Here is a 25,239-nt window from a genome sequence, read left to right as displayed (position 1 = left end):
ACACGACCCTCCCAGCCAACACACTTTTCGTCCCTCTTCCCTCCAGGAGAAGGCTCAGGAGCTTGAAGACTCGTACGGCCAGATTTGGGAACAGCTTCTTTCCAACTGTGATAAGACTGCTGAACAGATCCTGACCTGGACCTGGGCCATACCCTCCAAATATCCGGACCTGCCTCTCGTTTTTTTTGCACTACCTTACTTTCCCTTTTCTATTTATGATTTATAACTTAAATTTTTAATATTTACTATCAATTTGTACTCCAGGGAGCACGAAGAGCAGAATCAAATATCGCTATGATGATTGTACGCTCTAATATCAATTATTTGGCGACAATAAAGTATAAAGTATATATTGCAGATATATACATCTTACACACTATCATATAATAAAACAAAGTTATTTTAGCATAAGATTTTTGAACTACTCTTCCCTTCATGAAAATAAAGTTCAGATAATTTGAGGTATTAGATGGAAGCTTACGAAATCCATGTTGCAGATTCTGCATGATTAAGAATACTGTGCTAACCAAGTGTGTATTTACAACCAATCACAGGTTATGTCTAGCTTATTAATTAGATAGCAATGTCATTTAGCATGAAAGATCAAAATAGCTTGGCTTCAAGTAGTTGAAACTGTAACCTTCATAACATCAATATTTTTTATATTAATTTTTGAATGTGCAGATTTCACTGACTTACACTAATATGCTGTACAATGAATCAAATTATACAAAAACTGTCATTATACTTATGCATTTAGGGTAGATAGCCTGTGCAAAATTGATGAAATTACAGAACAGAAGTTGATTATGTGTCTACTTGTACTAGCTTCTCAACTCAAATGATTACAATTCCATTCATATAATAGTGATTTAAGTGCCATAATTACCTTATACTTGTAGAACATAATACATGCATTTATAAACTTACAAGCTTCTTGTAGGAACTTCTCCCGCACACTATCTGAAGTGCAATTCTTGCATGTTTTGATAGCAACTGCCATTGCAGAATTTTCCTGAAAAAGAACAAAAAGAAGAGAATTTTCAATACTTGATAAGCCAAAGAAGGAATTTGATTAAATACACTCAAATAAGCACTGAAATTTGAAGTTTTATTCAAATTATATCATAACCCCAATTCAGACAATTTAGGAGCAAATAACAATAAATATACGAAGCAAAAATGGAAATGCTCAGTTAAATCTTGATGTTCCTTGAAAACCCAACAATCATATGTGGTACTTTAATTAATACAAGATGTTTACAAACAAATTTAAGCAATTTACAAGGTCAGAATTTAAGAAGAGCTTAAGTTATGTTATTGTGAATGTTAATGATAGAACCTTTAGCTTTGACTAAACACACAAAATCCTGGAGGAACTCAACAGGGTAGGCATCACTGGTAGGGAAATGGGGATACAGTAAATAGTGGTGAATGCACAACTGTGAATCAACATCACATTATACTTGTCCTATTCCAGTGGTACCCTTTGTGTTATTTTAGACTGCTGTATGCTTCAAAGATGGGTTCTACTTGTTGTTAGCTAATAAGCTTCCATGGAATGTAAATTTCAACTAAACTGCTTCTAAATTCTTCAACAAGATCCTGTCAATCCCAATGCAGTTGGCATCAAAATTCTGTTTAAAGCCACATGGATTTGAGAATATAATCTAGGCTAAATTTTCCAAAGTATTGCTAAAAGTTAACACAGTTAGGAAGAATGCATGTTTCAGATAAGACATTAATGCCAAGTTGTATCAAAGAGCCAACTGATGATGAGTTAGAAGTTGATGGGTTGACCAAATAGAGAGGTGTTACTCTTCTATCCATCACCGACCTCATTAATTCTGGAGACCTCAACACTTTCTGCACTACATCGATAACTGCATTGGTGCCGCTTCACGCACCTGTGCTGAGTTCTTCAATTTCATCAACTTTGTCTTTAACTTCCGCCTTGCTGTTAAATTCACTTGGTCCATTTCTGACACTTCTCTTGCCTTTCTTGATCTGTCTCCATCTCTGGAGAGAAACTGTCCACTAAAATTGTTAATAAACCTACCAACTCCCACAGCTATCTTGACTATACCTCTTTCCACCCTGTTTCCTGTAAAAATGCCATTCCCTTTTCTCAGCTCCTTTGTTTCCACATCTGGTCCCAGGATGAAGCACAAAGACAAGAATGTCTGCAGATGCTGGAAATCCAAAGCAACACACACAAAACGCTGATGGAACTCAGCAGGCCAGGCAGCATCTATGGAAAAGAGTAAACACTCAACATTTCAGGCTGAGGCCCTGCATCAGGGGTGGAGAGAAAAAAGATGAGAAGTTAGAGCAAGGTGGGGGGAGGGGAGAAAGAAGTACAAGGTGATAGATGATTGGTGAAGCTGGGGGTGGGGGGAGTAAAGAGCTGCAAAGTTGATTGGCGTAAAAAATAAAGGGCTGGAGAAAGGGGAATCTGATAAGAGAGGGTAGAAGACCATGGAAGAAAGGGAAGGAGGGAGCACCAAATACAGTAGATAACTTCAACAGACTCACAGGTGAAGTGTCGCTTCACTTGGAAAGACTGTTTGTGGCCCTGAATGGTACAAAAGGAGGAGGTGCAGGGGCATATATGGCACTTGTTTTGCTTGCAAGGGTAAGTACCATGAAGATCAGTGGGGAGGTGCAACTGGACAAGAGAGTCGCGTGGGCAGAACGCAGAAAGTGTGAGGTGGGGGGGGAAGATGAGCTTGGTGGTGGGACCTCATTGAAGATGGTGGAAGTTACAGTTGAATTATGTGCTGGATGGGAGGGTACTGGGGTAGTAGGTGAGGACAAAGGAACCCTATCCCTGGTATGGTGGCTGGAGGATAGGCACCCTGTCACTTGTAAAAATGTCATTCCCTTCTCTCAGTTCCTCAGTCTCTGCCACACCTGGTCTGAGGATGAGGCTTTTCATTTCAGAACTAATAAGATGTTCTCCTTCTTCAAAGAAAGGGGTTTTCCTTCCTCCACCATCAATGCTGCCCTCACTTGCATCTCTTCCATTTCCCACATGTCTGCTCTCACCCCATCCTCCAACTGTATATCAGTGAGACCTGATGTAGATTGGGAGACCACTTTGCTGAGCAGGCTCCATCAGCCAGAAAAAGCGTGATCTCCCAGTCGCCACCCAGTTCAATTCTACTTCCCATTCCCACTCTGACATGTCAGTTCATGGCTTCCTCTATGCCATGATGGATCTACTGAAGGCATGAACATCAATTTCTCCCACTTCTGGTAATTACCCCCCCCTCCCCTTTCCCTCTTCTTCCATCCACCACTCAGGCTCCTCACTCACATCTCCTCTTCTCCTTACCTACCCTCCTCCTTCCCTTTCTCTCATGGTTGACTCACCTCTCCTATTAGATTCCTCCTTCTCCAACCCTTCTCCTTTTCCCCGTCAGCTCTCTGCTTCTCACTTCCTCCTTCATCCACCTGGCTTCATCTATAACCTTCTAGTTTGTACTCCTCCTCCCCCTACCTTTTTATTCTGGCTTCCTACCCCTTTCTTTCCAGTCCTAATGAAGGGCCTTGGCCTGAAGCATCGACTGTATATTCATTTTCATAGATACTGCTTGACCTGCTGAGTTCCTCCTGCATTTTGTGTTTGTGTTGCTCTAGAGAGGTGTTAATTAACATTTCAAGGATAAAAGTGTGGGGAGTGTTGAAGGAGTTTCAAGGTGGATGCTAAAAGCCCTCAGCAGCTGAAGAATCAATAACCAAGTGATCTACAGGATGCCAGAGATATCAGACATCGTGAAGAGATTTCAGAGGTATGGAGTATTAAGTCCAGGTAAGGATTTGAAAGCTGCGAAGATAAATATAAAGTACAATTTTTGCTGAACCAGAAGTCAAGATAGGTCTGCAAGGAGGACTTGGTGCAAGCTAGGACATTGACAGACTTGTAATTTAAAAGACCATAAAGACATTTAAGAACAATTAGTCTATTCAGCCCATCAAGTCTGCTCGGCCATTTCATCATGGCTGATTTATTATCCCTGATAACCCTATTCTCCTGCCTCCTCAGCCTTTTAATAGGTTTCAATGAAATCCTTCCCCCCCACCCGCCATGGAGTCAACTAGGTAACAGGTATGATTGAGTGTGTCAGTTGCACAGAGGCAAAGGCCACATTTTGGATTTGGAAGCAAGTATTACATAATAACAATTTACATAGATGCAACATAAAATTTAAAGTGATAATGTTTTGTGAGAGCTTCCCACCCACCACCCCAGATGCCTGAATTTCTACTTGTAAATATCTTGCATATGCAGATTTCCTGGCTAATTATTTATTTAATAACTTAATGTCCTCCACAGTCCTAACATGGACAACTTCCCTCAAATCATGGCTTTGTGGAAACTTCGCAAATAGCTAGTAACAAGTTGCCTTCTACCGAAGCCTGCATATATGGTATGTACTATCATACTCAGGCAGTCTCTGCATTACTGCCTCACCTTTTGTCACATTTACTATTTTGAGATACTGCGTGGAACAGACCCTTCCAGCCCACTTCTTTAACCCTAGCCTAATTACAGGACAATGTACAATTAACAACTAACCCACTAACCGTTATGTCTTTGGACTGTGGGAGAAAACCACAGTATCCGGTGAAAACCCATGCAGTCCACAGGGAGGACATACAAAGCCCTTACAGAAGATGCCAGGATTGAACAACAAACTCTTAGCCCAAGCTGTAATAGCACAATGCTAACCACTAAGCTACTTTGGTCTCTTTCCCCCTAATCTTCTATTAAGAACCTTCTGTAAAATCCTTAATCCCATTCCAAGTTTCTTGGTAAATTCATCCTATCAATATTTTCTCAGCCCCTACACTGAGTAATGTCACCTCATTGACTTCAAACTACTCGTGTTCAGCAACCAGAAGAAAATATGAAAAGATATTCAGAGGGAATCAAGTGTAGATTGGAAGTGAAAGCACAAACGGTGTAAAATTTCTTACAGAAATCCAAAATGCTATTGTAAAACAAGAAACTGGAGAGGATGGATACCTGGAGTGAGAACAAAAAAATATAGGTGGAAACATAATGCAGGCCAAAAAGATTCTTACATTCAACAGACCAGATGCTGTCTGACCTGCTGAATGCTTAAAACAAAATCTACTATGGTGAAACCAACAATAAGAATAAAGTAATTATGTTCCTGTTAAGTGGATATTCTCACCATGAGGACATACTTATCCATTTATGTAATTATAAAGAAATTAAACCACAATGATCAAATCAGCTATGTAAAAGGACAATGATGAGCTTACTGATAAACAGTAATACTGAGATTCAATTTATTATTTTGAAGGGACCATCCTATCTGCTAGAGGCCAAGGTTTCAGGGGTGGCTGAAGCTAAGTGGGACAAAACCCAGACCCTCGCAACATCTTCATCCATCAGCAAGTGGGAACCATTAAACACAATAGGCGAATCTTGTTCAAGTTTTAGATGAGCAGGTTCAGCCCTGAAAGCTAATGTGAAGCTCAAATGACTCTTGGACCCAGAATGATCTCAAAGGTATCTGATTCGCAGGTTTGTTCTATTCCTTGTACAGTTTTATTCTATTTCTTCGACAAGAAAGAACTATTTGTGTGCATATCCTGAATGCAATGTTTAATTTATTTGGAAATCGTCACGAAATAGGATAAGAAAGGTGGAGCAGAAACCTGCTGAGATTCCCCAGCATCCAAAGCCAGGAAATCATAAATCCATTCATTTCTATGCAAAGACTTATTTTAGGAACAAGGTAGGGTAGGAGAGGGTAGGACACTCTTCAGACAATGGAAGGAATTTATGCATGGAGCCAGAGAAATTGGAAAAGGTCTTTAATGAAAATCTTCTGTTCTGTGGCATCTATGCCCCTCACTGAGAAGAACATAGATGATGGTGAGATTAGGGGTGGCTATGTTGATATTCCAGGGTATGTCAATATTAAGAAAGAAGAGTTTTTGTTCCTATTGAGATGCATTAAGGTGGAATCTATCCCAGAATACAGAAGATCAGAGAGGAGACTGTTGGACACTTGATAGAGGTCTTTGCCTGCTCTTTACCAGCAGGTGAAGTCTCAGAAGACTAGAGAATGTGTTCTAGAGAAAAGCAGCTGGGACAGACCAGAAATTTATGGCCAGTTAGTCTTACAACAGTGGTAGAGAAATGATTGGAGTAATTTCTTAGGTGCATTACTTACTTGTATTAGGGAAGTCAGCATTTCATATAGTCTTGCCCTGTGTCACAATTATGCATGAGTTTATTGACTAGTGACAAAGATGACTTCATGAGTGAAAGATAGTGGATGTTGTCTATGTGATTTTTAGTAATGCATCTGACGTGGCTCAATAAGCAATGATTTGTGTTCTGATTTGTAAATTTGAAGATGATAAAAAAAATAGTGGAGCTGTGGATATTTGGGAAGTTTGGCAAATAATACAGCAGGATACAGATCAGTTGGAGATTTGAATGGAGAAATGGCAAAAGGGAATTTAAACTGGACAACCTGAAGTGTTGTATATCCCAGGGAGCTGAAGGAATCGGCAGAGGTTATAGTAGACGTGTTGGTAATCATTTATCAAAACTCTCCAGACTCTGGGCAGGTTCCACTGGATTGGAAGACAGCAAATGTCACGCCACTTTTTAAAAAAGGATGTAGGCAAAAGATGGGCAACTATAGGCTGGTTAGCTTAACATCTGTAGTCAGGAAAATGCTTGAAGCTGTCATTAAGGAAGAAATAGCGACACATTTAGAAAGGAGTGGTTCCATTAGACAGACGCAGAAGGATTCAGGAAGGGCAGGTCCTGTTTGACAAACTTACCACAGCTCTTTGAGGACATAATGAGTGTAGTGGATAGAGGGGAACAGGTGGATGTCGTATACTTGGATTTCCAGAAGGCGTTCGATAAGGTGCCGCACAAGAGACTTATAAATAAGATACAGATGCATGGAGTTGGAGGAAACGTATGGGCATGGATAGTGGATTGGTTAACCAATAGAAGGCAGAGAGTTGGTATAAATGGCTGTTTCTCCGGTTGGCAGTCGGTGGTGAGTGGGGTGCCACACCGGTTGGCACTGGGCCCGCAGCTGTTTACCATATACATTGATGATTTGGAAGAGTGGACTGAGTGTAGCGTAGCGAAATTTGCTGATGACACTAAACTGAGTGGAAAAGCGAATTGTACAGAGGATGTGGAGAGTCTGCAGAGGGATATAGATAGGTTAAGTGAGTGGGCCAAGATCTGGCAAATGGAATACCACGTTGGTAAATGCGAGATCAACCACTTTGGAAGGAATAATAGAAGAGCAGATTATTATTTAAATGGTGAAAGATTGCAGCATGCTATTGTGCAGAGGGACTTGGGAGTGCTTGTTCATGAATCACAAAAACTTGGCTTGCAGGTACAACAGGTTATTAAGAAGGCAAACGGCATGTTGGCCTTCATTGCTGAAGGGATTGAATTCAAGAGCAGGGAGGTCATGGTGCAACTGTACAGGGTACTGGCAAGGCCGCACCTGGAGTACTGTGCTGTGTGCAGTTCTGGTCTCCATACTTGGGGAAGGATATACTGTCTTTGGAGGCAATGCAGAGGAGGTTCACCAGGTTGATTCCAGGGATGAAGGGGTTAACCTATGAGGAGAGATTGAGCTGCCTGGGACTATACTCTCTGGAGTTCAGAAGAATGAGAGGGGATCTTATAGAAGCATACAAAATTTTGAAAGGGATAGTTAAGATAGAAGTAGGAAAGTTGTTGCCATTGGTAGGTGAGGCTAGAACTAGGGGACACTGCCTCAAGATTCAGGGGAGAAGATTTAGGACGGAGATGAGGAGAAACTGTTTTTTCCCAGAGAGTGGTGAATCTGTGGAATTCTCTGCCCAGGGAAGCAGTTGAGGCTTCTAAACTAAATGTATTTAAGAAACAGTTAGATAGGTTTTTACATAGTAAGGGAATTAAGGGTTATGGGGAAAAGGCAGGTAGATGGAGCTGAGTTTACAGACAGATCAGTCATCATCTTATTGAATGGCAGAGCAGGCTCAATGGGCCGTACGGCCTACTCCTGCTCCTATTTCTTATGTCCTTATATTGGAAAGTGAAATATGAGAGGAACGTATACAGGAAATAGCAGGATCCTTAGGAGTCTGTAACATACAGAGGCATCTTGGATGCAAGTTCACAGAAACACAGGTAGATGGGGTGGTAAACATTACACATGGCATTCCGGCCTTCACTGTTTGGGCCACTCAGTATCAAAGTTGGTAAGTCATATTGCAGCTGTATAAAATTTTAGTCAGTCACACTTGGAGTATTATATGCAGATCAGGATCAGATTAGATTCAGGATCAGTTCCTGTGGACTGGAGGGTGGCTAATGTTGTCCCTCTCTTCAAGAAGGGAGGAAGAGAGAAAACAGGGAATTATAGACCGGTTAGCCTGACGTCGGTGGTGGGAAAGATGCTGGAGTCAATTGTAAAAGATGAAATTACGATACGTCTGGATAGTAGTAACAGGATTGGTTTGAGTCAGCATGGATTTACGAAGGGGAAATCGTGCTTGACTAATCTTCTGGAATTTTTTGAGGATGTAACTATGAAAATGGACAAGGGAGAGCCAGTGGATGTAGTGTACTTGGACTTTCAGAAAGCCTTTGATAAAGTCCCACATAGGAGATTAATGGGCAAAATTAGGGCACATTGTATTGGGGGCAGAGTACTGACATGGATTGAAAATTGGCTGGCTGACAGAAAACAAAGAGTAGCGATTAATGGGTCCCTTTCAGAATGGCAGGCGGTGACCAATGGGGTACTGCAGGGTTCAGTGCTGGGACCACAGCTGTTTACAATATATATTAATGATTTAGATGAGGGAATTAAAAGTAACATTAGCAAATTTGCTGATGACACAAAGCTGGGAGGCAGTGTGAAATGTGAGGAGGATGTTATGAGAATGCAGGGTGACTTGGACAGGCTGGGTGAGTGGGCAGATGCATGGCAGATGCAGTTTAATGTGGATAAATGTGAGGTTATCCACTTTAGTGGTAAGAACGGGAAGGCAGATTATTATCTAAATGGAGTCAAGTTAGGAAAAGGGGAAGTACAACGAGATCTAGGTGTTCTTGTACATCAGTCACTGAAAGCAAGCATGCAAGTACTGCAGGCAGTGAAAAAAGCTAATGGCATGCTGGCCTTCATAACAAGGGGAATTGAACATGGTGAGACCACACCTGGAGTACTCTGTGCAGTTTTGGTCTCCAAATTTGAGGAAGGACATTCTTGCTATTGAGGGAGTGCAGCACAGGTTCACAAGGTTATTTCCTGGGATGGCAGGACTGTCATATGTCGAAAGATTGGAGCGACTAGGCTTGTATACTCTGGAATTTAGAAGGCTGAGAGGGGATCTTATTGAAACATATAAGATTATTAAGGGATTGGACACGCTGCAGGCAGGAAGCATGTTCCCGCTGATGGATGAGTCCAGAACCAGAGGCCACAGTTTAAGAATTAGGGGTAGGCCATTTAGAACGCAGTTGAGGAAAAACTTTTTCACCCAGAGAGTGGTGGATATGGAATGCTCTGCCCCACAAGGCTGTGGAGGCCAAGTCTCTGGATGCTTTCAAAAAAGAGATGGATAGAGCTCTTAAAGATAGTGGAATCAAAGGTTATGGGGATAAGGCAGGAACTGGATACTGATAGTGGATGATCAGCCATGATCACAGTGAATGGCGGTGCTGGCTCGAAGGGCCAAATGGCCTACTCCTGCACCTATTGTCTGGTCATCAAAGTAGAGGCTTTGGAGAAAATGCTTAAGAGGTTCACCAGGATTAAAGACCATGAACTATAATTATAAATATAAACAAACTTAGATTGTTTATACTAATGTGTTTGAGGCTAAGGAACAAACTGACAGAATAATATAAAAATTATGAGAGGCATAGAGCAAATAGAGGTAAAAGTTCAAATATGAATGGATATAGATTTAAGCTGAGAGGTAGAAAGATTAAGTGAGATGTGTGAGTCATGTCTTGTTTTAGAAACACAAAGTGTGGTAGGTACCTGGATACGCAGTCAGGGGAGGTGTAAGAAACAGATACAATAGCGATGTTTAAGAGGCATTTAGCCAGACCCATGAATAGACAGAGAAGAGTGAGTTACAACCATACAAAAAGGCAAATGGGATTAATTAGATTGGCATTATGGTCAGCACAGAAACAGTAAGCTATTTTACGCATACAGGGTACATAGGACAAGCTACAAGAGGTAGTGGTCAAGGCATGCACAATTACAACATTTAATATCATTTGAACAGATATATGAAAAGGAAAAGTTCATAGGGGTATGAGCCAAATACAGACAAATGGGATTTGCATGAATTGGCATCTTGGTTGGCATGGATGAGCTGCTATGTAACTATAATTTATAAAGGGCCAGTTTCTGGGTTATACTGATCTATGTCCTATGTAAAGCTATGAAAAAGTTACACATTTTTCTGGTTATTTAATACTTTAGTGTTGTTAATTACTCAAAGGTGGTTTTAATTAGCTTTAGGAGATTATTTTGTTATTTATTTTATTATTTAAGCTTTTAAACGATTTTTTAATGTCAGGGATATTGCATATATCTGGGACAGCCTCAGATAACATGAACAACTTTTGGATAAACAGCAGTAAAGCTTGGGACACAAGAAAATGAAATTGCTAAGTGTGGATGGGCAGACTGCTGTCAAGCCCAGACTCTCAGATTGATTGAGCATGCCTGTCACTGCGCACTCTGCAGGAGTTAGAACAGAGAATAGTACAGGACAGTATGGGCCCTCCAGCCCATGATGCTGTGTCGATCTTTTAAACTATTCCATGATCAACGTAACCCTTCCCACCAATATAGCCCATAACCCTTCATTTTTCTTTCATCCATGTGGTTATCTAGAGTCTCTTACACGTCCCTACATAATCAGCTTCTATCACCTACAGCAGTGCATCCAGGCATTTACCACTCTTTATGTACAAAAAAAACCTGCTTCTGATATTTCCCTTAAACTTTCCTGCACTCATCTTAAAACAGGGGTTTCCAACCTTTTTTATGCTATGGGTCCCTGTTATTAACCAAGGGGTTCATGGACCCTGCCTTAAAAGGATGTCCTCCGGTATTTGCCATTGACAGCCAAGGAAAAAGGTGCTGAGAGGTGACTTGACAGAGATGTATAAGATTACAAGAGGCATATAATCTTATACATCTATATCAATTCACCTGTTGTCCACTTTGGTTCCAAAGAGAAAAGCCCTAGCTTGCTCAACTTTTCCTCGTAAGAGATGTTCTCTAATGCATAGCATCCTGGTAAATCCCCTTTACACCATTTCTAAACCTTCAACATCCTCCCTATGAGTTGTTGACCATATAATACCCCAAGTGTGATCACACCAGAGTTTTAGAGAGCTGCAACATTGCTGCAATAAAACTGAGTACTTCTCTGATGTGAAGAAAATACAAGTATTCCTTAAGTTACAAATTTTCAATATACAAATTTTTACAAGGACATGTACCATGAGCTTAAATTTTTCTTCTATAGCACAGAAAGCCCACAAGTCACCGCCAGTCATCTGTCATTGTTTCATCAAGGAATTAACACATGGTGAAAAAAAAACATTAAATGCTTTTGAGTGCTATTTGAACTTAGAGATTCCTGGAACACTACATAAATGTGCCCCATTCTATATACAATACAGTAGCATCCAAGCCAGGACCACCAGACTCGAAACCAGTGACTTTTCCCAAGCAGTACGGCTGAATAATACCTCCACATGTCCCACTGCCACTACTTTATCGTTTCCTGTCGGTTACCTCATGTAGAGACACTCCAGTGCCTGGCATCACTTTACCAACATATAATTAATGTATACAAGCTATCTTATATATTTAGTTTTTCACTGTGTTCTTTATCTTATTATGTTTTTTGACAAAATCTGAAAGTAACAACTATTTTGTTCTTTACACTTGAGTAATGGAAATGACATTAAACAATCTCGAATCTTGAAGTTTCCTGCCAAAGAACAGAAGCTGATTTTTAAAATGCATTTTCTGAAACAACAATGGAAAGCAATTCTAAAAAAAGGCAAATTAATGCATTGTAACATCTGTCTTAACAACTTTACTATTTGTTTAAACTCATGATTATGTTTGGAACATGCACGTAAAGCAGTCAACATAGGGTTCACTAATGTATGCTCCAAATGGAGAGCAAATTGATTAAAAACTTTTATAATCAATATGCAATTTTTAATTTACTTGACAAGTAATTCTGTTCTCATTATCTTTCAAATTTAACAGGGGAAACAGTAGGTGAACCAGCTCCAGTATGAACTAAAGCAATCCTCCATACATACTGCCTGCTTCCAACATTTTGTGTGTTGTGTAGACTGTTCAATATGTTTCCATAGATGCTGTCTGATCTGCTGAGTTCCTCTAGCATTTTCTGTGTGACACAGTTACAGGAATGCAATGAAACAAAAACACACATCTTCATTGCTCTTTCATTTCTGTTTCTGAACCTGTGGTAGTTCATCATCAGTTTGTTCTGCAAGAAGCAACATCTCTTAATCAAGCAGAACATTACAAATTCCCCTTCAAATACTACAAAGGAACCAGGAAATCAATGTACAAACACACAAGGTGCTGGAAGATAAGTATGTTCCTGTAGTTATCAAAAGTCTGAATTCTTTTGTGTCTCCACACAAAATAGGTCAGATGCTGGAAAACTTAAAAAAAAAATAGAAAATGTTGGAAATACTCAAGACTTAATTTACTTGACCAGTTATGTTGCTCTGTTATCTAGTATCTAAGCAGAATGGAAATATTTACAAAGTGCAATTTAAAAATCTAAAAAGTCCTTTACTATCAATTTTTTTAGGTGCAGCTGCAATTATAATGTACTTGAAATATTAACTCTTTGCATGCGCTGCAAGACCTGCTGAATATTTTCAACATTTAAAAAAAGTCATAATTGTATTTTACCAAAATCTCACAAACTATGTGAGATTTAAGACATTGCTTTGTAGTGGTATTCCTTCTAGCAACGTGAAAGATAAATGCTGCCATCACTCAAATAAATATAAACATCAAGATTCAGCATTAGCTTAGAATGAAAGGAAATAAATTCATGAACACATGTACACCAATAATATTTTCATAAAAATCTATTGTTCAAATTCACTGTTTTCTTTAAGCTTCATACTGTCTGTAGATGGTAAATATTTTGGCATACACTTCGATACCAGAAGTAAACTATGATGACTGCCTAGAGACACTATACAGGCTAAGACACCTCCTGAACAATATTTTTATCCCTGCGATGAAGGACCTCTTCTGCAGAGACACCTGACCTTCTAGTCCACGAACAAATTAATTTGAAGGTGAATTTAAACCAGAAGTTGAACTTGATCTATACAATGACACCTGACTCTTCCACTGGGCTATTATGTTAACATTTTCTCTCCAAGAGCAAACTTGATTTTATCTTTGAGAAAGTGATTTAATTCTAAGTTACTCACTGGAGTCATGTAAATTCCTTGATGCACATCACCAAATTGTCCTTCTCCAATGCAGCGGCCCAGTTCAATTCTCTCCCGCTGTATCTCATAATCCCTGGCTGTGAAGAATGAGAAAGAAGCAAGTTAATGATTCTACTTCCAGGCAGTTTCATTTTTTTCACATATGAGAAAAGGTTATTGTAATTGACACACAACTTGACAATTATATTCATCCAACAAGCAGCAGGCAAAATAATCAGGCAATGATAGAGAAAGTTTCATTACCTTCATCTATCCCATAGCTTTCTGCATTGCAATTGGGGTAGGAAGGAGAACAAAATCAAAAAAGCAGTACACATTATAAGTCTGGCAGATAAATTTGTAACAGTGCATCTTACGTAGAGTGGTAGTGCAATTGGCACTTAACAATGGATTAAATCAACCATTATTTCTGTGCAGACAGCTATAAAAATCATAAAGGAAATAACCACGATAAATGCAATTACAAGTAAAGACTTAAATCAGTGATAACTAAATAGTGGCAAGTCTCTTCACAAATTTACTAGAAAAAAAAATTGACATTCACTGTCACCTGAGCCAAAATGACATTCCCTTAATTTTGGTACTTTCAAGTTCTGTTAAATTGCAGACCTCTGCACTAACCAAGTACTATGTGAGCAGGGAGAAAATACCATAGCAGAAAATATTCATGGTGGACAGTAAACAAATACAACACAAAATCATGAAGCAGGTTGAGCACCCCTTATTTAAGATGCTTGGGGCTAGAAGTGTGTGCATGGTAACAAAAGCAGCACAGCATTGGGAGAATACCTGAACCAGCTGTTGAAAAAACAACCAACAATGGCAGGCTTTCAGTCTCCAACTACGATGCATTGTTAGCAGGTTACGATACATTGTAATTGCATTTTACTTTTTTTTAAGCTTTTATCAAAGGTATAAAAACAATCAGCATTGTAGTCTTGTTCTGGTAATTTCGGATAAGAGGTATTCAACCACTATTAAGATTCATTTTTAAACAATTACAATTAACTTCATCAACAGGGATGGGTAATTATTGCCAGCGTTGCAATGCCTGGATTCCCAAAGTGAACAAAGAAAAACAAAAAATCTTCTAAATTTCTCAAAAGATGCCAATGAAATAAATATATCTGATCATTAAATGCAGATACTATTATGCCTTCAGAATTAGTTTTACAAGCATTCATCCATTTGGACCCGTTCCAAAGTCATCAATTTGGGCCAATACTCTACACTTCTGTGTTTAAGATCAAAGTGTTACAGAAATGTACTGCAATCTTGTTTTGGAGATAAGCAGTCAAAGGAGCCTAGAGAAAATGGTAACACGAGGAAATCTGCAGATGCTGGGATTTCAAGCAACACACATAAAAGTTGCTGGTGAACACAGCAGGCCAGGCAGCATCTCTAGGATGCTGAAAAAATGGTATCTGTCAGGCAAAACATGATTAAATTTAACCACAATGAATAACAATGCATTTAGTCTAGTTACAGGCCAAGCTGGGTTATGAATGGTATCCATTTTTAAAGACATCATAAGCCGATTTTGGCCAATGTCAAAATTTTGAATACAATCCACAAAAATCGTTTGATACATTTGCTTGAATCTTTTTTGGACCCTAACCCACTACAGCTGACACAATTGTTACCTGTGGATCAGTTATAATTTAGTTGGAGGCTTTCTTGTTTCTCAGTTAGAAGGCTACACGTGTTATATCAAAGGATTTGAATTCATTTTCTGGAGGTCACTCTTATGCAGCACCTGCAGCTCTCACAATCAGATGTGCTTCCTTCAGGATGAAATGCAAAGTTAAAATCTTGTCTTGGTGAATACTGAAGATCACCATGACATGACTATAAGGAGGAAAAGAAAGTTCATAGACCCTGGCCAAGATTTATCATGTGATATATAAAATACCTTATCTGGGCATTAATTTCATTGCTGTTCACAGAACCTGGCATTCTGCAATTTTGCGAATGCAAATTATAAAAGCAATGACATTTTTGAAACACCTCATTAATTCTAAAATAATTTGGATGTTCCATGTTTGTAAAAGGTAAATGTAAAGCTTTCTGTCTCCTTCCTATTCCTGGCTTCAGATTGACTTACCTCTATCAAGCATGATGCTTTTCCATTTGCAGTCACCTTGATCTTCAAATACCACTGACACAACTTTGAGTAAAGTTCCCTCCTGTTACGATACCTGGGCCACAATATCACAGTGATGCTATTCCCTCCCATAAAGGAGGCCTGTCCCCCATAACTATATCACCCCAACATTCCCAGCCAATTCAATTATCTCCTGACATTCTGCCAATTGCCTGTTTCCTGAGACAATGCTCTGAATTCCATAATAGCTACACTATTTTTCCAATACTTCAAACTCACATGGTCTACAACATTTTCTTTATAAAACCCACAACCATAAAAGTATTGACCTTATTAATTTTCATAATCTCTCTAAAGATACAAGTTAAAATCAAGAACAGATAAATTATTTCAAAAACAACTGTGGACTCAGTAGGTAACAATATCAACACACTTATTCTGTAATAATAAACAATGAATGAAGGTCAGTAGTTCATGTTCTAAACTCTACATCAAGTAAAACTATACCTGCTTCAAGAGTTCAGCTGGCAAAAATGCAAAGAAATATACGGTCTTTTGTCCAGCTCAAACCACCATGAAACTTGTGGTCAGTAATATTTTATCCAAAATGAGTACTTCACAGCACCTAGTCAAATGTCAGTCCACAGACTGACAGCATACTATAATCATTTTTCAGAACATATTACAAGTACTTCCCTTCAACAATTCAGCTCGTGAACCCACAAGCAGCACACAAACCACTACAGATGAGCAACACAAGGACCACTTTGATCACTTTGCACTAAAATTGACTTTGTTTTTTCTTCCAAACAAGAGAAAATCTGTAGATGCTGGAAATCAAATTAATACACACAAAATGCTGGAGGAACTCAGCAGGCCAGGCAGCTGAGTAAACAGTTGACATCTCAGGCCAACACATCAATTGTTTACTCTTTTCCATAGGTGCTCCCTGGCCTGCTAAAGTGCTCCAGTATTTTGCACGTATAACTTTGGTTTTTATTGTTTAAATTGTGTTTTCTTGCAAAAATTGTATGTAATTTGTTTTATGTATTTCTTGTGAAAGTTATAGCTTATATGATGCCCGTGTTGCTGCTGCAAGTAAGTTCTCCACTGCACCTTTTCAGAGATGAACTTATGTGTCCGTATGACAATACATTTGATTTTGACTATGAAATGGAGTAACTAACAGCTAAGTAAGTGAACATGGAACAAGGAAGGACTGAGCAAAATGAATACCAGAAATCTGCATACACTGGATTCTGGTTAATTGGGACACATCAGGACAAGTACATCTTGGCCCAATTAAGCACCTGCCCAATTAGCTGAAGTTTCATGGAAATAGTTAAAAAGATATAAAAAGACAGGCTACTGTTTAACTGAATAACAAATTATGTATTAAAATGAAATAAAGAACAAATTACAACGCTACTAATGCAAATACAGAACTTTAAAACTGTGTATTAGTTCCTAGAAACCATTGAAACTACAGCACAGAAACAGGCCTTTTGGCCCTTCTTGGCTGTGCCGAACCATTTTCTGCCTAGTCCCACTGACCTGCACATGGACCATATCCCTCCATACACCTCCCATCCATGTATCTGTCCAATTTATTCTTAAATGTTAAAAAAGAACCCGCATTTACCACCTCGTCTGGCAGCTCATTCCATACTCCCACCACTCTCTGTGTAAAGAAGCCCCCCACCAATGTTCCCTTTAAACTTTTCCCCCCTCACCCTTAACCCATGTCCTCTGGTTTTTTTCTCCCCTTGCCTCAGTGGAAAAAGCCTGCTTGCATTCACTCTATCTATACCCATCATAATTTTATATACCTCTATCAAATCTCCCCTCATTCTTCTATGCTGCAGGGAATAAAGTCCTAACCTATTCGACCTTTCTCTGTAACTGAGTTTCTCAAGTCCCGGCAACATCCTTGTAAACCTTCTCTGTACTCTTTCAACCTTATTTATATCCTTCCTGTGATTTGGTGACCAAAACTGAACACAATACTCCAGATTCGGCCTCACCAATGCCTTATACAATCTCATCATAACATTCCAGCTCTTATACTCAATACTTTGATTAATAAAGGCCAATGTACTAAAAGCTCTCTTTACGACCCTATCTACCTGTGATGCCACTTTTAGGGAATTTTGTATCTGTATTCCCAGATCCTTCTGTTCTACTGCACTCCTCAGTGCCTTACCATTAACCCTGTATGTTCTACCTTGGTTTGTCCTTCCAACGTGCAATACCACACACTTGTCTATAGAAACTATCAGTTTCTATCAGTTCTTACCAGGTTTTCCTATCAGTTATTGATGGAGGCATTTTTCCGGTGTATGCTGTTATGTTTGGGGTGTCCAGAGAGGGATAGGACCTTTGGTGAAGGGGCTTGCTGTGAGATTCTGGGGCGGCTCATTCACCTTCGGGCCCCACTAGACACTCAGCTCTCACGTGTAGCTCCAATAGCTGCTTGTCTGAGAAAGTGGCCACATCCTGGTACACCACTTTGACAGGCAGGCTAAGCCAGTTGTGGGCAGTTGCGGGCCTTATACCCCGATGAGATAGGGACACATCTGTGCTAGGATGTGAAGTCAGCTCCGGTGGACTGGGTGGATGAGATCAGCAGTGAGATCCAATGGCCAAGAAGGTGATTGTGCAAAATTTCAAGGAGAGCAAAAGGACAGAAGAAGTCATGGCTTTCCACTGTAAACAAGGAAGTTTGTTAAAAAAAACACACACTAGTGTACCAATGGATCAAGACTTTTCTGGTCAACAGAGCAGAAAGGTCTCAGTGCTACAGCTTTTTCTCTTTAAAAGCTCTCCCACACAGGCTTCACTGTCATCACTGGATACAATAGACAACCAACTTGCAGCTGTGATCTTTTAATTGACTGCAAATGAACAAAATTAATGCAGACACCTCGTACAGATAATGGACTGCCTCAGTACAATCCTTATGATGACTGCATCCTCTGAACCTTAATTTTCATTGAAACATTCAAGATGATTATCAATACCTTCAAATTCTTCGTAGTTCCTAACTGGCTGTAAACCAACCATTTCTGACACCTCCAAGCTTGAATGGTTGAAACTGCAGTGAGCAAAACAATTCTAAATGGTGTTACTGCTTACTTCTCACCAATTATCAGTGAGAAAAATCACTACTTTTTGAACACATGTGCAATTGATGCTGTTTAAAAACTATTCACTCCAAGCATGGTGTAGTGTCTAACAGCCACACAAATTCATGCGACTGACACTCGTCTCCTAACCCAATTAAGTGCCATCTTGTCCCAAATAAGCCAATAGGCTGGTCCTGGACTTACTTCCTGGCATAATTTACCTATTACTATTTAATTATTTATGGTTTTATTACTATTTAATTATTTATGGTGCAATTGTACCGAAAACCAATTTCCCCCAGGATCAATAAAGTATGACTATGACTATAAACAATGGGAATCCCAGCTATTTTCTCGATTAGTTTTTGTTCTTTTAGGAGTTGTCCCTGATTAAGTGATCACTAGTTAACTGGAATCCACTGTATTGTATTTGCTCATGTACTTTAACTTTTAAGTAAATATTACTTATGAAGTAATTTACTTTAAGTACATCAAAGTTATTGAAAGAAACATGGATTTATTATTTTCTTTTCTATTCCTGTTCAGATTCAGAGGAGCTCAAACAATAACAGTTGAAAATTAATACAGCAAATGCTAAAAATAAAGGGTGTAGAAGATGAGAGATCAGTCAATATCTGAGAGATAATAATCAAGAACTAACCTGTCAACCAAAAAACATTAATATTTTATATTTGAAGCATCAGCTAGCTAGCTCTGCATTTTCAATTGTTTAAATTTTATTTTTAACTTGGAATTGTTCTTGGTTATTGCTTGAGGCAGAAACAAGCATACAACAACCCTCTGCCAACAAGCATCTACAATCATCAATTGTTACCATCGAATGATCCATAACTTTAATTTTCTCCAAAGGGAATGCTGGATATTATAACATGACGCATTTTCCAATGTTGGCTCTCTGATAATACATTAATACATATGATGAAAGAGGTTAAGTAATCTGGTAGTCCATTTACAAGAAGAGATTTGGAATCATGAGTAGTTTTTTTTTGATCCCCACTACACCTTTTATCCAGACTACTGTCATGATCTGTTAGAAATAAATTAACACGCAATTGTAATTTAATACTTCAAAACATAGTGATTCAATGATCTAATGGAAAACAATACCAAAATTCAGCTAACAATGTAGACAATTCCACCAATTGCACTTCATTTAATCTCAGTCATTAATGACTTTCAGATAAACAATATTCATTCATCACTGATCACTGTAAAACTCCAATGAATTACTCATCAATAGTTCTCTCATTATCAATATTTTGTATTCAACAGCATAATGCTAATCATAAAAATGATTCATTATATTTAAGGGATTCCGTTCTAAGAAAAAAAGTACAGAATGGAAAGAGAAAATAAATAGCAAATACTAATTACTTCAGAGATGAAAAATACTACCAACTTATCAAATTTTACTGCCTTATTATAAACAAAATCAGCTAACTGTTTGCAATTTAATTTAAATCACACAGGATATATTCAGAAGGACAGAGATTGCTGAAAATATTTATGTAAGCATTGTGCTTTAGCAAGATACATTTTCTAGGCAACTATAAATACTGCTGAAAAACGTCAGAAGTATAAATATTTATCAACTGTAAATCCATCCAGCATTTGGATATCAGCCGCCTCTGAAAACTTCAGATGGAACAAATAGTATAAGAACAACATTTTTACAAATATTTAGGATTCACAGACATCTAATTCCGGTCCAAGTATAGCCATTACACCATGTGAATGTACTTACTGGAAGGCATGGTGTATGTGTCCTCTTCATCTATGATCTCTGCATAGTCATCGGTTTCTGCAAGCGAAGAACCATGCATTTTAGTTGGGTTTGTTCAAAACACAAACTGTTTCTAATTCAACTTAGACACACAGCATAAGGAAGGGATTAAAAGATGAACAACCCTTTTCCTTTTAGACAGCTGAAGCCCACGCTTTTGAAAAAACATCTCTTAAACTCTATTACAGAGAGTGACGACTGCAGACAGAATGCCAACCCATTTCTGGAGAATAAGATGACATCATCCAATCACAAGTACAGCCTTCTTCTCAGAAAAGGGAAGGACAGCAAGTAGGGGGATGATCCCTGATGTGATAAGAAAAAAGTTGCATAAGTGCTTAAAAAGTTAAAAAAATACTGACCCAAGTCTGAAACACACTGAAGTTTAAATGGTAGAAGCTTAACATATAAGCTCTGTATACCAAAACAACCTCAAAAATTACAAAATCCTTTCCTCCACTCCCCCTGTGATTTACATAAAAATGTCAAGGCTCTATATGGCTAAGGTTATTATTGAGCAACAGAGCACAAGGGAAAACAAAGGTGGTCTTTGGCCTGAATTCATTTCTGTTGACTTCCTACATATTAAAATTTCTGGCTCTCTGCCTTTTAACTATGGAAAAGAAAGTATTTCACTTGGAACAAATGGCAGTAAAATAAAGCATAACTTTTAAAAAATAGGTTGCTTGGAAGTCTTCATAACACTTTAAAAACCTTCTGCAACATCTCAAAGTTGATATAAATACATCTAAGTATGTATATTTTATACTCTCAAATCTAAGAGTATCTGTCACTTGATGTGATTCAACAACCTTTCAATGTAACAGGATGTCCCAGAGTATTTCAGTAAAAGAATATCAAATTCAAAGTAAAAAAATTCTTGGGAGTAATAGCCAAAGACTGCAGAGATACATTCTGTGGGAGTTTTTGAAAGAAGAATCAGAAAGCAAAGACAACGTGGTTTAAGGCAAGCATTTTAAAAGATGTGACTGTACTGACACAGGGTTCTAAAGAGGAATTGCATGGTGAGTCAGAGATCATACAGCATAGGCAGGAACTAACTGATGGAGGTGCATTTCAACAGCCTGGAAAATAGAGAAAATAGTTTTAAAATGACTTTGGGTTCAGGATATGGAATACGACAAAACAGCAAGGAAAGAGGAAGTAAAGGGAATGAATCAAGTAAGAATTCTAAAACAGAAAATGTTGGAAATACATAACTGATGAAGGATTACTAACAAGAAATATTAACCCTCACTTTCCATAGACGCTGCCTGACCTGGTGTGTTTTACTTGAGGTATCCACAATATTTTGCTTTTCAGCCAAGGAAGGCAAGTGTGAAGACACTGCACACATTTTTCCACTGCCTTTCATTCATTGTCTTATGCAAACACGAGAAAACCTGCAGATGCTGGAAATTCAAGTAACATACACAAAATGCTGGTGGAACACGGCAGGCCAGGCAGCATCTATAGGAAGAAGTACAGTCGACGTTTTGGGCCGAGACCCTTCATCAGGACTAACTGAAAGAAGAGATAGTAAGAGATTTGAAAGTGGGAGGGGGAGATCTGAAATGGTAGGAGAAGACAGGAGGGGGAGGGATGAAGCTAAGAGCTGAAAAGTTGACTGGCAAAAAGGATATGAGAGGATCATGGATCAGGAGGCCTAAGGAGAAAGCGGGGGAAGGGAAAGATGTGCTTGGTGGTGGGATCCCGTTGGAGGTGGCGGAAGTAACGGAGAATTATATGTTGGACCCAGAGGCTGGTGGGCTGGTAGGTGAGGACAAGGGAAACCCTATCCCCACTGGGGTGGCGGGAGGATGGTGTGAGAGCAGATGTGCGTGAAATAGGAGAGATGCGTTTGAGAGCAGAGTTGATGGTGGAGGAAGGGAAGCCTCTTTCTTTAAAAAACAGGATTCCACCACCAAATACATCTTTCCCTCCGCCTTCTTTCTGCTTTCCGCAGGGATCACTTCCTACGCGACTCCCTTGTCCATTCGTTCCCCCCCTCATCCCTTCCCACCGATCTCCCTCCAGGCACTTATCCTTGTAAGTGGAACAAGTGCTACACCTGCCCTTACAATTCCTCCCTCACCACCATTCAGGACCCCAGACAGTCCTTCCAGGTGAGGCGACACTTCACCTGTGAGTCGGCTGGGGTGATATACCATGTTCGGTGCTCCCGGTGTGGCCTTCTATATATTGGTGAGAACTGACGCAGACTGGGAGACCATTTCGCTGAACACCTACACTCTGTCCGCCAGAGAAAGCAGGATCACCCTGTGGCCACACATTTTAATTCCATGTCCCATTCCTATTCTGATATGTCTATCCACGGCCTCCTCTACTGTCAAGATGAAGGCACACTCAGGTTGGAGGAACAACACCTTATATTCCATCTGGGTAGCTTCCAACGTGATGGCATGAACATTGATTTCTCTAACTTCCATTAATGCTCCTCCTCCCCTTCTTACCCCATCCCTTATTTATTTTTATTTACCCCCCCTTCTTTCTCTTCTCTCTCTGTCCCTCTCACAATCACTCCTTGCCTGCTCTCCATCTTCCTCTGGGCTCCCCTCCCCCTATCTTTCTCCCTGAGCCTCCTGTCCCATGATCCTCCCCCTTCTCCAACTCTGCATCCCTTTTGCTAATCAACTTTCCAGCTCTTAGCTTCTTCCCTCCCCCTCCTGTCTTCTCTTGTGATTTTGGATATCCCCCCCCCCCCCACTTTCAAATCTCTTACTATCTCTTCTTTCAGTTAGTCCTGACAAAGGGTCTCGGCCTGAAACGTTGACTGTACTTCTTCCCATAGATGCTGCCTGGCCTGCTGCGTTCCACCAGCATTTTGTGTATGTTTCTATTCATTGTCTTATCTTTTGTTGCATTAACAACAAATTTAGAAACCTTGTCTCCTTTAAAAATAACCTAATTTTGTGCTCAAAATTCCAATTTATAAGTCTGTAAATTTGTAACTGTCAGTCAGAAGTGTGGTTAAGAAAGTCACACATAATCATACAAAATGTCCTGAAAAAGCTCCAATAATCCGTGAGGTTCAACGTGCCTGCAAGAGCAATATATAAAGGCATTCTGTGTTAAGCCAAAAAAATATTTTTAAAGAAATGGAAAATCACTTTCTCAACAGTTTATTCCAGTTTAAGCAGCCCGAACAATTTTTATTTCAGTGATAACTTTCCATTACTTAGATACTTAAGTATGTAATAAACATTAATCTGACAATTTAATTTCTTGCCTCTTTCTGATTTTGATCTCTCACTTCAGTTCCGTTTCCCCCCTCCCATAAACCCCATAAAGCTCAGGATTAATAAATCCCCTTTAAAAAAAAGTGGCACATTGCAGTCCAACAGACTTAACATTTGAATTTAACAATTCCATTCAAGCATTCTGCTCTTCAAATTCATACCGCTTCCTAATCCACTACTTGGGTAAGAATTCATCACTGATTTCATTACCAGTTTGAGGAGATTTGGTCTGTCAACTAAAGCAATCAAAAACTTCTACAAATGTACCATGGAGAGCATTCTGACTGCTGCATCACCATCTGGTATGGAGGGGCTACTACAGAAGCCTGAAGTGAGTTGCAGAAACTTGTAAGATTAGTCAGCTCCATCATGGGTATTAGCCACCATAGTATCCAAGACATCTTCAATGAGCAGTGCCTTAGGAAGGTGGTGTCCATCATTAAGGACCCCCACCACCCAGGATATGCACTCTTTTCATTGTTACCACTCCGAAAGAGGTACAGAAGCCTGAAGGCACACACTCAGCGATTCAGGAACAGCCTCTTCTCTCTGCCATCAGATTTCTAAATGGACATCGTATCCATGAACACGACCTCACTACTTTTATATTTAAAAACGCAAACATGAGGAAATCGGCAGATGTTGGAATTTCAAGCAACACACATCAAAGTTGCTGGTGAATGCAGCAGGCCAGGCAGCATCTCTAGGAAGAGGTACAGTCGACGTTTTGGGCCTAGACCCTTCGTCAGTACTAACTGAAAGAAGAGCTAGTAAGAAATTTGAAAGTGGGAGGGGGAGGGGGGAGATCCGAAATGATAGGAGAAGACAGGAGGGGGAGGAATGGAGCCAAGAGCTGGACAGTTGATTGGCAAAAGGGATATGAGAGGATCATGGGATGGGAGGCCTAGGGAGAAAGAAAGAGGGAGGGGGTGAAGCCCAGATGATGGGCAAGGAGTATAGAGAGAGGGAACTTCATCTTGACAGTAGAGATGAAGTATCCACGGCCTCCTCTACTGTAAAGATGAAGCCACACTCAGGTTGGAAGAACAACAGCTTATATTCCGTCTGGGTAGCCTCCAACCTGATGGCATGAACATTGACTTCTCTAACTTCCGTTAATGCCCCACCTCCCCCTCGTATCCCATCCGTTATTTATTTATATACACACATTCTTTTTCTCTCTCTCCTTTTACTCCCTCTGTCCCTCTCTCTATACTCCTTGCTCATCCTCTGGGCTTCACCCCTCCCCCTTTCTTTCTCCCTAGTCATCCTGTCCCATGATCCTCTCATATCCTTTTTGTCAATCACCTGTCCAGCTCTTGGCTCCATCCCTCCCCCTCCTGTCTTCTCCTATCATTTTGGATCTCCCC

The 25,239-nt window shown here is 39.6% G+C and overlaps 1 protein-coding gene across 18 annotated transcripts in view; it reads right to left on the bottom strand.

The window, feature by feature from the left end:
* LOC134351841 (focal adhesion kinase 1) overlaps positions 1–25,239 on the bottom strand; it is a 522,413-nt gene that overhangs the window by 158,009 nt on the left and 339,165 nt on the right. For 11 of the 18 annotated variants that reach the window (XM_063058747.1, XM_063058688.1, XM_063058792.1 and 8 more), the window contains 4 exons: positions 20,571–20,627; positions 13,820–13,840; positions 13,556–13,653; positions 931–1,015 (listed from right to left, as the gene is read on the bottom strand). In XM_063058747.1, coding sequence (XP_062914817.1) covers positions 931–1,015; positions 13,556–13,653; positions 13,820–13,840; positions 20,571–20,627 — 261 coding nt within the window. The remainder of the gene's footprint in view (positions 1–930; positions 1,016–13,555; positions 13,654–13,819; positions 13,841–20,570; positions 20,628–25,239) is intronic. The other 7 variants (XM_063058667.1, XM_063058720.1, XM_063058658.1 and 4 more) reach the window with 1 other exon arrangement.

Source organism: Mobula hypostoma, chromosome 1 (assembly GCF_963921235.1).
Source record: "Mobula hypostoma chromosome 1, sMobHyp1.1, whole genome shotgun sequence".
NCBI lineage: Eukaryota > Metazoa > Chordata > Chondrichthyes > Myliobatiformes > Myliobatidae > Mobula > Mobula hypostoma.
This window is presented reverse-complemented; position numbering and strand designations above follow the sequence as displayed.